This window comes from Dasypus novemcinctus, chromosome 27 (genome assembly GCF_030445035.2).
Source record: "Dasypus novemcinctus isolate mDasNov1 chromosome 27, mDasNov1.1.hap2, whole genome shotgun sequence".
Classification (NCBI taxonomy): Eukaryota; Metazoa; Chordata; class Mammalia; order Cingulata; family Dasypodidae; genus Dasypus; species Dasypus novemcinctus.
Window position 1 is genome coordinate 14,325,149 of NC_080699.1, and position 14,097 is coordinate 14,339,245.

The 14,097-nt window shown below is 39.0% G+C and overlaps 1 protein-coding gene across 4 annotated transcripts in view; it reads right to left on the reverse strand.

The window, feature by feature from the left end:
- The window catches only part of C27H11orf65 (chromosome 27 C11orf65 homolog), a 149,474-nt gene that overhangs the window by 24,541 nt on the left and 110,836 nt on the right, over positions 1-14,097 (reverse strand). For 3 of the 4 annotated variants that reach the window (XM_058289105.2, XM_058289106.2, XM_004470852.4), the window contains one exon: positions 12,686-12,856. In XM_058289105.2, the coding sequence (XP_058145088.1) occupies positions 12,686-12,856 (171 nt within the window). Of the gene's footprint in view, positions 1-7,553; positions 7,691-12,685; positions 12,857-14,097 lie in introns of those variants that run through there. The other variant, XM_071212316.1, reaches the window with a different exon arrangement.

Consider the following 14,097-nt stretch of genomic DNA (forward strand, 5'->3'; position numbering starts at 1 on the left):
AAAAAACTAGCTATAGATTTGCCATATAACCCAGCAATTCCACTGCTGGGTATATACCCAGAAGATCTGAAAACAAGGACACAAACTGATATATGCACACCAGTGTTCATAGCAGCACTATTCACTACTGCCAAAAGTTGGAATCAACCCAAATGTCCAATAACAGATGAATGGATAAATAAAATGTGGTATATACATACAATGGAATACTACTCAGCTATAAGAACAAATACAGTACAAACACATGTGATAAAATGGATGAATCTTGAGAACCTTATGTTGAGTGAAGCAACCCAGGCATTGAAGGACAACTACTACATGACCTCTCTGATATGAAATAAGTAAACCAAGCTGTCTCAGAGAGCTAGAGACTGGATGATAAACTTCAAGGTAGTTGGAGGGTAGAGGAAGGTTGTGAGCAGACAGCTACTTGGGTGAAATCTATGATAAGCTGGAGGTAAGTTTTTGTACAGGGAAGGGATAAAATGGGGGCATTGGGATACCTTTGGGTGGGGCTGTGTGGGCTTTAGGGGTGCTAGGGATGGGAGAATGGGTCAGATTGCCCAAGAAATTGGGGAGAGGGTGCGGGGAACATTAGATCATGGGAGATTGTCAGGTATGTGGTTGAAATTGTGGTGCAGAGAAAACTCTTTAGAGAATGTAATATGGAAGGTTGCCTGTTTGGGATGCTTAAGGGAGAGGCATATGACACAGGGCAAGCTTCTGGGGAGTGTGTGAGGGCTCATTTTGTCATAGTGGATTATATCATTGGGTGGAGACCCATACAATGAGAGTGAAGGTATACCCACATCCTCAGGAGGATTGATGTTCTCAAACAGAGGGAATTGTATCTCTTGAGAGAATCGGTGGCTCCCAATGGGTTAGGGCAGTCAAGTATGTCAAGCCCTTAATATTTTTGCAAGTATCTCTGAATATGGTCCCTCAAGTAATGAAGATTGATTGTCACGGTAGGTCCTGAGGGAAGGAGAAAGAGGTGTTGAATAAATGGAATCAGGGTAACTGTGGGGCAATGGAAGTGTTTCAAAAGATCATGCCATGTTGGATATAGGTCATGTTAAATTACACCAAAAATGTATAAAAGTCTATAGGATAAAATGTAAACCATAATGTAAAACAACTAAAAATTTAGAAAATTGTATAGTCTAAAATAAAAACCATAATGTAAACCCAAATGGAACCATGTTTGCAAGCTATCGCTTCAATATTTGTACATTAGCTGCAGCAAATATAATATGAACATGTAAAAAGATCACTGTTGGGGAAGGGACAAAGGGTTTGATGTTGGATATGTGGGAGTACCATATATTGTATATGTGAATTACTGTGATCTAAAACTTATGTCAAGAGAAACTTAATAATCAGGAAAAAAAAAAAGAAGGAGGTAGACACTGAGGAAGAAATGGAAGAAATTGCCTTGCCACTGTACATACAGGGCAACACGTGTAGCAGTGATGAAAGGCAAAATGTCAAAAACAAAGCTTTTTCATTTTTTCATTTCTTTGATATCCCAATTTATTTTTCCTCTATTTAATTTTTCTAAATTTCTATGTATTCTGTATCTAACCTTTAAACCCATCACTATATTCCATTTTTCTATTAATGGAACCTGGCAATATATTGGGCTTCCTTTTTGAAGAAGTTTTGGACTGAAGAGAGGTTCAACTATGGTGGGGGAGGAATACTGGTGTGGGGTGTTATTGATAGGGGGCACATGGTTGGGAGGGAGTTCTCCAGGGCATGTATACAGGGTACATAAAAATGTTTGAATATTTTCATATTGGTTTCAGTTGGAAATGAAAGAGGAGAGAGTGCTGAATTCCTGACCAGGGGAGCTCTATCACATTCCCCAATGGAACAACAACAATCCCCCAAGTGCAATGGCAAAAATCAATAAAGGTGGGTGGTCCAATGATGAGCCCCTGATACTGATGGCACTGATTATGTGCCTGTGTGTCTGAAATATGAACTAGGTCTATAGCTGTGGGGGTGACTAAGAGTTACCTCCTGAGAGTCTCCATGTTGCTCAAATGGCCACTCTCTAAGCCAAACTCAGCATGTAGATGCATTGCCTTCCCCTCAGTGTGGGATATGACTCTCAGGGATGAGCCTCCCTGGCACCAAGGGATTACTACCAAGCACCAGCTGATGATGTAACTACAAAAAGACCATGAACAAAGAGGTCAACTCAGGCAGAATATCTCAGCCTACATGTAACATCAAGTGTTAAAAACTGCTTTTTGACTTTGGATAAAAAGGGGGAAATGGAAAGGACCAGTGAGTTTATATGGCTAAGAGTCTCCAAAAAAGACTCGGGAGGTCATCAGGGGGTGATGCTTATGCATGCCTCAGCAGGGTACCAGAGACAGCCAAGGTAGATGGAAACCCAGGTGCTGGTTTTTCTGAGGGATGCAGGGACCCACAGGTGCTATGGTCAAGGCAGATGGCTCTGGAGTTCAGAGCCATGTCAGTTGGGCCTACCTTGGAGTTTGTGTTCTTGAGTGGGATGGAGTTGGACTCAGATATAACCTTTCTACACATACCTCTTCTGTTACTTTTACTGGACCTGTGGTTGGCGTTTGGGTTGGTGTATACTCAGACCTCAATCTCTGAACTGTCCATGTGACAGCCAGGCCCTGGGCCTCAGCAGACTTGCAGCTCCTATCCTCTGGTTTCTTGGACTTAACCTGGCCAGCTGGCAGGGGGGTGAAGAGGGTCAACCACCACACCAGGGAGCCAAGAGTGCCTACAGCTGCAAGCAGGAGAATTGCATTTATCATCCATGTGGAATCTAAACCCCCTCTTGATGTAGAGGGGGACTGGACATAGCCACCCCAGGTCCAGAAGATGGAGGAATAGAGTATGGATTAGAATGGACTTTCTGGTGTTCTGCTGGGGAACTATTTTGATCAGTAAGGGAAGAAATTGTAGTAGTGATGTGGAGAGGGTGGCCACAGTGGCTGCTGATGGTCGGGAGAGGGAAGAAGAGATATGGGGTGGGGGCACTTTCAGGATTTGGAGTTGTCCTAGGTGGCGCTGCAGGGATGGATGCTGGACATTGTGTGTCCTGTCGTGGTCCACTGGGTGGACTGGGGGAGAGTGTGGACTACAATGTGGACCACTGTCCATGTGCTGCAGCAGTTCTCCAGAATGTATTCACCGGGTGCAGTGGATGTGCCACAATGATGGAAGAGTTTGTTGGTGTGGGAGGGGTGGTGTGGGTGGGGGTATATAGGGACATATTTTTCGAATGTAAAATTTAAAAGAAAATAAAGAAGAAGAAAAAAAATTTATATATATAGAGAGGCAAAACAAAAACAAACACAACGCATCAAGATGCCCAGATAAGGATCAGAGGAAAGGAAGCTTTCTCCCAGGGGTGAAACAATTGAATAATGCAGTCTTTTTTTTCTTTTTTCAAATTCTACTCAATTTATTCATTTTTTAAAAAAGATATTACATTAAAAAAAATATGAGGTCCCCATTTGCCCCCACCTCCCGTGTTCCACACCATAGCCCACACTTTCCCCCGTTCCATCCAGTGGGCCATGGGAGGACATACAACATCCGGCAATTGTCCCTGGAGCACCACCCAGGACAACTCCAAGTCCCGAGAATGCCTCCACATCTCTTCTCTTCCTCCCATTCCCCGCACCCAGCAGCCACCATGGCCACTTTTTCCACATCAATGCCACATTTTCTCAATTATTAACCACAATAGTTCATGAATAGAATATCATTAAGTCCACTCTGATCCTTACTGTATTCCTCCTTCCTATGGACCTTGGCTTGGTTGTGTCCATTCCACATCTATGTCAAGAGGGGGTTTAGATTCCACATGGATATTGGATGCAATACTCCTGCTTTCAGTTGTAGGCACTCTAGGCTCCATGGTGTGGTGGTTGACATTTTTCAACTCCATGTTAGCTGAGTGGAGTAAGTCCAATAAATCAGAGTGTAGAAGCAGTCTTAAAAATTGTACTGCATATCCAGGACAATAATCAGATGAAGAGCTAGAAAAATCAGTTGAACATGGAAAATTCTGAAGGTCTAGAATAAGTTTAAGCAAGTGTCTAAGGAGAGCCTTAACACAACACCAATCAACAATAAAAGCCTAGGTAAGAGAGAAACTGACCTTCAGAGTAAATTCATCAAGATAAGCAGATGCCTAGACATCAGTAAAAAATTACAAGCCATACTAAGAAACAGGAAGATATTGCCCAAAGGGTCAAATTAAAACTGCAGAGACACAATTTGAAACAAGTAATCAATGATGTTCAAACAAATTTAAATCAGTTCAAGGAGATGTTGGAAAATATGGCTAAAGAGATAAAGGATATGAAGAAAACACTGGGTGAGCATTAAGAAGAAATTGAAAATATAAAAAGAAAGATAACAGAAACTGTGTAAATAAAATAAACAATAGAAGAGATTAAAAATACCCTAGAGCAGGGGCTCTTAACCAGGGGTCCAGGGATTCCCCAAGGAGTCTGTAGAGAGATTTCAGCAGGTTTGTGAGCTTGCACTGAAAAAAATCAACTTATTATCTTTATTTTCTCTGACCTCTAACCTAAATCTAGTATTTCCTTCACTAATGAATTTATGCAATAAGTTACAGTAGTATTCATTTCATATCACATTACAGTGTTGCATATCTCAAAAACTCACTTATGCTCATCCATACTTCAAAATTATGGGAGTTGTTAGACCCAACACTAGTTAAGTGTAATAAAACTATCTGCCGCTACATTCTGAGAAGGGGTCTATGGTTTTCACCTGACTGGCAAAGGGGTCTGTGGAACAAGAAAGGTTAAGAACTCCTTCCCTAGATGCATACAACAGCAGATCTGAAGAGTCATAAGAAAGAATCAGTGAATTAGAAAACAGGACAATCAAAATCTTGCAGACAGAAGGATAGAAAAAAAAATGCAGAAAATCGAGTAAGTTCTTAGGGATCTGCATGACAGCACAGAATGCACAAACATATATGTCCTGAATATCCCAGAAGGAGAAGAGAACAGAAAAGGGGCAGTAAGAATATTTGAGGAACTAGCCCCAAATTTCCCAATTCATGAAAGACATAAATATACCTGTCCAATAAGGACAATATGCTCCAAACAGAATAAATCCTAATAGACATCTCTGAGACACATACTAATCACAATATCAAATGCCAAAGATTAAGAGAGAATCCTGAACACAGCAAGATGAAAGTGATTCATCACATACAAGGGAACTGCAATAAGTGCCAATTTCTCAGCAAAAATCCCTGCAGTGAGAAGGCATTGGTATGATATATTTAAGATACTGAAAGAGAATAATTGCCAGCCAAGAATTCTTGAGCAGGCAAAACTGTCCTTCAAAAATGAGGGAGAGAGGGGAAGTGGATGTGGCTCAAGCAATTGGGCTCCCATCTGCCATATGGGAGGCCCTGGGTTTGATTCCTGGGGTCTCTTAGTGAAGGCAAGCTGACCCACACCACAGAGAGCTGATGGCCCACACCACAGAAAGCTGGCATAGCAAGATGACACAACAAAGTGAGATGCAGAGGAGAGATGGTGAGAGATGCAGCAGACCAGGGAGCTGAGGTGGCTTAAGTGATTTAGTGCCTCTCTCCTACATTGGAGGTCCCAGGATCAGTTCCCAGTGCTTCCTAAAGATAAGACAAGAAGAGAAGACAAGCAGACACAGAAGAACGTGCAGCACATGGACACAGAGAGGGAAGCAGACTTGGCCCAATGGTTAGGGCATCCATCTACCACATGGGAGGTCTGCGGTTCAAACCCCAGGCCTACTTGACCCACGTGGAGCTGGTCCATGTGCAGTGCTGATGCGCGCAAGGAGTGCCCTGCCACGAAGGGGTGTCCCTGCATAGGGGAGCCCCAGGTGCAAGGAGCAGACCCTGTAAGGAGAGCCACCCAGTGCGAAAGGAAGTGCAGCCTGCGCAGGAATGGCACCGCACACACAGAGAGTTGACACAACAAGATGATGCAACAAAAAGAAACACAGATTCCCATGCCGCTGACAACAGTAGCGAACAAAGAAGAACATGCAGCAAATAGACACAAAGAACAGACAACTGGGGCGAGGGGAAGGGGAGAGCAATAAAGAATAAATAAATAAATCTTTAAAAAACAAAACAAAAAAACAAATGGACACAGAGAGCAGACAGTACAGGCGGCGGGATAAATAAATAAATAAAGAGGGAGAGTTTAAAGTATTCACACATAAACAGAAACTAAGGGAGTTCATCAACAACAAACTGCCTGTAGCAGTTTGATATGGTTATGAATTCCAAAAATAGATATTGGATTATGTTTGTAATCTGGTCTGTACCTGGGCATAATTAAATTATGATTAGAGCTCTGATTGAGCCACATCATTAGGGAGTTGAGTCCCCACCCCTTGGTGGGAGGGACTCACAGATAAAAGGCATGGCAAAGGACAGAGTCTGTCCTTTGATACTACAAGAAAATTACTGACCATTCTCTCTAATGTATAATATAGAGGCAAAAATTCTCAACAAAATACTTGCACTATGAAATTTCTGGAATTTTTTAGATAACAATTGCAGAATAAATTTACAATGAATCCCTTTAGGAGTATAACTTTAACATTTTAATCAAGAAAAGTCCCAGAGAGACCACATAATTACATGTCTTAGAAATCAAAGGAGCAGCTTCAGATGTAACAACTATCCATAACACACGTGGGAATTGAGCTCTCAATAAAAGAGTTAATAGTTCATCAGGAAATTATGTAAGATAATTATTTAAGATAACGTGCTGATCACGTAACGGGTTACATCAAAATTCCCTTGCAGTTTGAAAAATATGAGGATTCTGAGAGAGAAACATCCATCTTGATAGAGAATAAGCAGCAGAAAATCCATTAGTATGAATTCAGCAACAGTGACATTGTGGGTAACCCAATCATGGCTTTGCAGGAATTGTGTTAAGTTCTAAGCATCTGAAGCAATGTATTTCTAGATATTATAGTGTTAGCAGCAGTACTTATCAGTGTCCTTGAATGCAAGAGTGAAGCTGGGTTTTTAGTCTTCAAAATTATAAATTACTCGGTTGATATTGTTTTGTTTTGTTTTTGATATTGTTTTAAAGTGCATTTTAAGATGCAGCATGGCTTCCTCCCAGGAGAGTGGCCATCAAGGGAGCCAACACAAAAGCCTTTGTGAAGATATTGGTTTGTATCATTCAACTTCAGTGTTTATGACATTTATGCCATTCTCATCATATAATTGCACATTTATACTATTCTCATGGTATAACTGCACAAAACTGTCCACAGATTTTGAAAGACACTCTCTAAGGAACTAGTGGCTACCAATTCTGAATGGAAAAATGTCAGACTCAGAAATTCTCATCAAACAAGGTGTCCTTAAGCCAGTTACAAATATCTACAGGATTACAAAGATCTAACAGGAAGACTACGGAGACTAAAAATACATTAGAAAGCTCTTATACCTAATGTCAGCAGTCAATTAAGGGAAGGTCTTTGCAAAATCTTGTTTTGCCTGAGATAATCAGTAGCCTGTGGTCAGTAGTACTTCATAACACTGTTGCAGTAGTGCTTTATGTTGTCCCTGGATTTTTCAAGACATAATGGAAAACCTTGTTTTTTAAGATTCCAACTTGGTGTCAAATTATGATTATTCCTAAAACAGCAAATAAAATGACAGAAATTTTACATAATTTGGAAACATGAGGTATTTGCATTTTTAAAAATGGAAAATTTCAGAGTTACTTTTATCATATCAAAGCTAGGTGTATACGTCCCACTCCATAGAATATATGATACAAAGTGTAGCAGTTTAATATTGATGAATTCCAAAAAGAAATATTGGATTATGCTTATAATCTGATCTGTATCTGGGCATGATTGAGTTATCATTAGGGCGTTGAGTTCCCACCCCTTGGTGGGTGGCAACTCACAGATAAAAGGCATGGCAAAGAACAGAGGTAAGGGTTTCTGATGTTGGAGTTTTGATGTTAAGAGTTTGATGCTGAAGACTTAAGCTGGAGCCCCAGGAAGTCAGCATGTAGAGGAAAGAGAAGCCAGCCCCAGGAAGAAAGGAACCTTGAACCCAGAGAAAAGCAAACTCCAGGAACGTAGGAACCCAGGAAACCTGAACCCTCACAGATGTCAGCAGCCATCTTGCTCCAAATAGACTTTGGTGAGGGAAGTAACTTATGCTTTATGGCCTGGTATCTGTAAGCTCCTACCCCAAATAAATACCCTTTATAAAAACCAACTAATTTCTGGTATTTTGCATCAGCACCCCTTTGGTTGACTAATACACAAAGAAACTACTTTAAGTAGTGTTGCTTTATTCTGTTTTATCTTTTTTTCACAAAAGGGAGTTATTAAGAGTCTTAATCACCTACTGGAGAAGGGCATTATAGGGTGAAGGTGGGGAAAGGCTTATGTAGAGAGATGCCTGGTATAAGGTTTACTTCTTTGCTTTGAACTTGACTGTATTGTGTTTTTTAGAACATTTTATTGTGGTAACATATATACAACATAATATTTGCAATTTTGGCCAATTTCAAAAAGAGTATACGATTCAGTGGTATTATATTCACAATATTATGCTACCTTCACCACCATCTATTACCAAAACTTTTTCAACACCCTGAATCAGAAATTCTGCAGACATTAAGCAATAACTTCCCATTTTCCGCTCCCCCTTCCAATCAAATTATAAAGTCTACAAGCTATCTTGTAGAGTCTTTGGAATTTTTTAATATATAGGATCATGGCATCTTGAGGAGAGATAGTTTTACTTCTTTCTATCTAGATGCCTTTTGTTTCTTTTTTCTTGAGTAATTGCTCTGGCTAGAACTTCTAGTACAATTCTGAATAGCAGGGGTGAAAGTGGGTATCCTTGGCTTTCAGTCTTTCCCCATTTAATATAATGGTAGTTACGAGTTTTTCATGTATGCTCCTTGTCAGGTTGAGGAAATTTCTTTCTATTCCTAATTTTCTGAGTGTTTTAATCATGAAACTGCTGGATTTGTGAAATGCCTTTTCTGCATCAATTTATCATGTGGTTTTTTCCTTCATTCTATTAATGTGATGTATTACTTTAAACCACCTTTCCATTCCTAGGATAAATTCTATTTGGTAATTGTGTATAATCCTTTTAATTTGCTGTTGAAATTGGTAAACTAGTATTCTGTTGAGGATGTTTTTATCTATATTCATAAGAGGTATTCTTTTCTTGTGAAATCTTTATCTGGCTTTGGAATTAGGGTGATGCCAGAGCTTCATAGAATGAGTTTGGAAGTGTTCTCTCCTCTTCAATTATTTGGAAGAATTTGAGAAGAACAGGTGTTCTTGGAATGCCGGGTAAAATTCACCAGTGAAGCCACCTGGACCAAATTTTTTTTGGGGGCGGGGGGAGGGGATTTTTTGATTATTGATTCAATCACTTTGTTTTTGGTTTGTTGAGGTTTTCTTCTTCTTCTTGAATCACTCTTCTTAATTTGTGTTTTTCCAGTTTATCCATTTGATTTACTTTGTTGGTATATAATTGACTATAGGATCCTCTTATTATCCTTTTTTATTTTTTTATTTTTATTTTTATTTTTTAAAATATATATTTGGCCATTTTGCCAATTCATTCTTTTTTTAAAAAAAAAGATTTATTTATTTATTTCTCTCCCCTTCCCCCCACCCCAGCTGTCTATTCTGTGTGTCTATTTGCTGTGTCGTCTTTGTCCACTTCTGTTGTTGTCAGCGGCATGGGAATCAGTGTTTCTTTTTGCTGCTTCATCTTGTTGTGTCAGCTTTCCATGTGGGCGGCACCATTCTTAGGCAGGCTGCATTTTCTTTGGCGCTGGGTGGCTCTCCTTACGGGGCGCACTCCTTGCGCGTGGGGCTCCCGATCACGGGGGGGCACCCCTGCATGGCACAGCACTCCTTGCGCACTTCAGCACTGTGCATGCGCCAGCTGCACACAGGTCAAGAAGGCCCGGGGTTTGAACCGTGGACCTCCCATGTGGTAGACGGACGCCCTAAGCACTGGGCCAAATCCACTTCCCCATTCCCCACTCTCAAGACATTAAGCTTGGATAAAAGTGCCAACCTTGCATCAGAAACCATGGAGGTGAGAAGAAAGTGGTATGATATATTTAAGGTACTGAAAATTACATGTGTTAGAGAGGAAATGAAGAAATAGAAATACCCATTTGCCACTGATGGGAACATAGTACAGTTGCTGTGGAAAACAGTTTGGTGGTTCCCCAGAAAGTCAAGCATAGAACTACCATATGACCCAACAATCCAATCCAATACCACCTCTCTCTGTATATACATATATGTATATATATATACACACCCAAAAGAACTGAAAGCAGAGACTCCAACAGACATGAACACTGATGTTCACAGCAGCCACTTTTAAGTTGCCTCATTCTTGACTCAGTGTTCACTTTAGGTATTTTCAGAGCTCTGAGAAAGATGGTTCTGCCAGTTTTTGCTTGTTCAAAATTCTGTAGGTGAATGAAACCCTAGAGTGTCTTACTCCACCATCCTGTCTGACATTGCCTCTAAACTTGACTGTTTTATTTATTTTTTGTATCCTAGTAGTAATAAAATACAGAATATTAGGTGTAAATATTTTGTAATCTGTTAATGAATCTTGCTGGCCTTTTGCTTGATTTAGACAATTGTGGAAGGGAAAAGCAAAGCAGGATTTCAAAAACTCACCTGAGAGAATTCTCTGTATTGCCATCAAAAGCTTATTCAAAATGGACTTCCTCTCCCTCTCTCTCCTTTTTACCCTCCCTTCCCCACCCCAACGATTTTAGGGTCCTGGGGGCTGGGGATTGAACCCGAACCTCATTTGTGGGAAGCCAGCGCCCAACCACTGAGCCACATTGGCTTCCCTGAGTTGGTTTCTTTGTTTGTTTTGCTTGCTGTTTGTCTTTTTTCTCAGGAGGCACTGGGAACTGAACCTGGGACCTCCCATGTGGGAAGTGGGCACTCAACAGCTTGAACCACATCTGCTTCCTCCACTCCAACTCTTTTAACTCTTGGGAAAGGAAGTAAAAGTAAAGTATCACAGCTCCTTTGGATGTCATTTCTTGCATCATTATTATAATCTGTATTATTCAGGCTCAGAAACCACAGATGTGCTATCTGTAGAAAACGCAAATGATACTGAGGATGATAAACCATAGCAATCTTTTTTCTACTTATTTACTAAGAATATTTTTTGAGCATTTGCTATGGAGAATTAGTCTTAATTTCTTCTCATCTTTCCCTATTTATTTTCTAATATAGTTTCTTCATCAAGATTTCCCTTTTACATTTACTCTTGTTTTCCTATTTTCCTTTTTTCTTAATACTCTCTCTTTTTTCTTCTTTTGTATTATCTTTCCTCATTATTACTTTGTATTATCTTTCTCATTATTCTCTTCTTTGATTCCTCTGGCCTTTTCCCCCCCTATCCTATTGTTTAGCAACCATCAGTTTGACTTTTCCAATCCAATTTTCTTATTTTTCTCTTCCTGATATCTTCATTTTTCTTATGTTTCTTTACTTTCAGCATCCTTATTTTAAGTTTTCTCCCTCTTCATCCATGCAATAGCCACATTCATTGCTGTAGTTGACAATATTAAATATTTTAATAGTTTTATTGAGATATAATTCATATATCATATAATTCATCCATTTCAAGTGTACAATTTAATGTTTTTTGGTATAGTCACAGAGTTCTGCATCCAACACCACAATTTTAGGACATTTTCATTACCCCAAAAAGTATCTGCACACCCTTTAGTCAATTCCCCTAATCCTTCCACCACCACCACCATCCCATCCCCAGCCCTAGACAACCACAGATATTTTCTGTCTCTTTAGATTTATCTATTCATCAGCTGGTAGACAACTGGGTCATTTCCATGATTTACCTATTATGAATAATGCTAATATGAACATTTCTGTGTATAACTTTTTAGGTGGAAATATGTTTTTATTTCTTTTGGGTATATACATAGCAGTGGAATTGTTATATCATATGTTAATTCTAAGTTTCATTGTTTGAGGAACTTCCAGACTGTTTTCCAAAGCAGCTATACCATTTAACATTCTCACTAGCAGTGGCTGAGAATTCCTCTTTTTCTACATCCTAATACTTATTATTATCTGTCTTTTTCACTATAGCCATCCTAGTGGGTATGGTTTTTATTTGCCTTTCTTTTAAATATTTTTAAATTTCTACCACTCAAAAATCCTAAAAGTGTTTTTCAACAATTATAGTATGTCACTGAAAATTAAAGTTTCTAATGCCTTACAGAGAAATACTAGGGAACACAGATTAAGGAAATTCTTTTATGATTGATTAAGCTTGTTTCTACGTTCCAAAGAAGTAAAGCAGATTTAGACTAAAACATGAGAATAAAAGTATCTGAGAGTAAAGAACACCTAAGTCTACTTTTTTTCTATTTTGCTATCATCTTTTTACCTTTCTCTTTCATTTCTTCTTTATAAACAAATAATAAATACTTATTAAATAATAAATACTTATTTGGGGGGACTATGTTTCAAACACCAAGAACCATTGTGGAAGTGGGAAATGTTAGACAGAAAAATATATAAGATGATGCCTGCCCTTGTTTCCGAAAGAATAGCAACTTGTATTTACTCATCAAAGTTCAATGCATTTGTCCAATTCAGCACTTCATCCACTTCCCAATCCATCACAGAATCGATTCCACCATCTTCAATAGCTCTTATTAGCCCTTTTGTTGCTGTGTGAATTAAATCCAAAGTGTCAAGATTTGTTGACTTAGCTTCCAGGCTTCCTGTGTAGTACCTATAACAGAGGAAAGGAAGGGAGACATAAATCCTTTGGAATCAGTGTTTACAAGTAGGTGTAGTTGATACATATTGTTTCTGGGAAACTATATATTAAACCAAGTTTTTATTCTATGTATCTCAGATGCACCTAAACCAAGATCTCTGGGATAGGATCTTGTGGGGGGGAAAAAAGCAACTTGATTAAGCAGGCTAACAAGAAGGGCTTCATTTCAAAATAACTTCACAATAAGTTACATTTTAAAGATACAAAGAAAAACTAAGTTATCAAGTCATTCAAACACAGTATTGTAGAGGAGAAAGGAGTTTAGAAACTAACAAATTAGCCTACTCATTTTATAGGTGAAGGAAATTAATCCTGGGAGAGTTGAGTAACTTTCATAAGGCCACGTGGCTAATGGCAGGTAGCAAGAGGGAAGGACATGGGTAAAAGGAAAAAAGGAAGATGTAAAGGGAAGAGTGATATTAACATCTTCTTTGTGCCAGGTACCTTTCATATATTATTTTAATTCTCTTTTAAAAATGGACATTTATGGCAACTATTTTTATTTATGGGTGAGGAAATCTTGGAGAAGAAATTGTTCAAGATTATGGAGGTAGTAAATATATATCAGAGCCAGTATTCAAACCTGATTCTAAGTTCCTCAGCACTGTGTTGTCATATTAGACTGAGCACATAGATTAATGCATCTACTGAATATGAGCTAAGTGAATAGAGAGAATTTAGTAGTATTTACAAAGAACTTTGTTGATTTCACTTACAGATAAGACTGTTTTGGATGGAAAGAAATATAGGAAAAGTAGATGAAATAAAGTAGGAGATTATTATTCATGTGCATTGGCTTATCACCAGGTGGAGTCTCCCAACTGGTATTGTGACTGAGCATTCTGCAAGTCATACCATACTTCTGCTAAAGCCAGCTGTCTCTAGATCTCTATGTCTCTATGCCATATAGTAAGTGAATTCTGTTATTCTGTGCCCATTACCACACTTCCTTTGCTATAAATGAGTCCCCTGATTAAAGAAAATATTGTATGAGATAAAATGGCAATGGATAAGACATTTTGTAAGTTCCAGAATATTTGTCTATCACTGTTAGGACAAAGGGATGCCTCTTGTATTATGGAAAGGGTTCAATGTAATCAACCTGTCAGCAGATAGCTAGCAGTTCTCCTTATAAGGGGCAAAGCACTGGATCTTGCTATACAGTTAAGCTGTGAATGTATCTAGATCAGCCT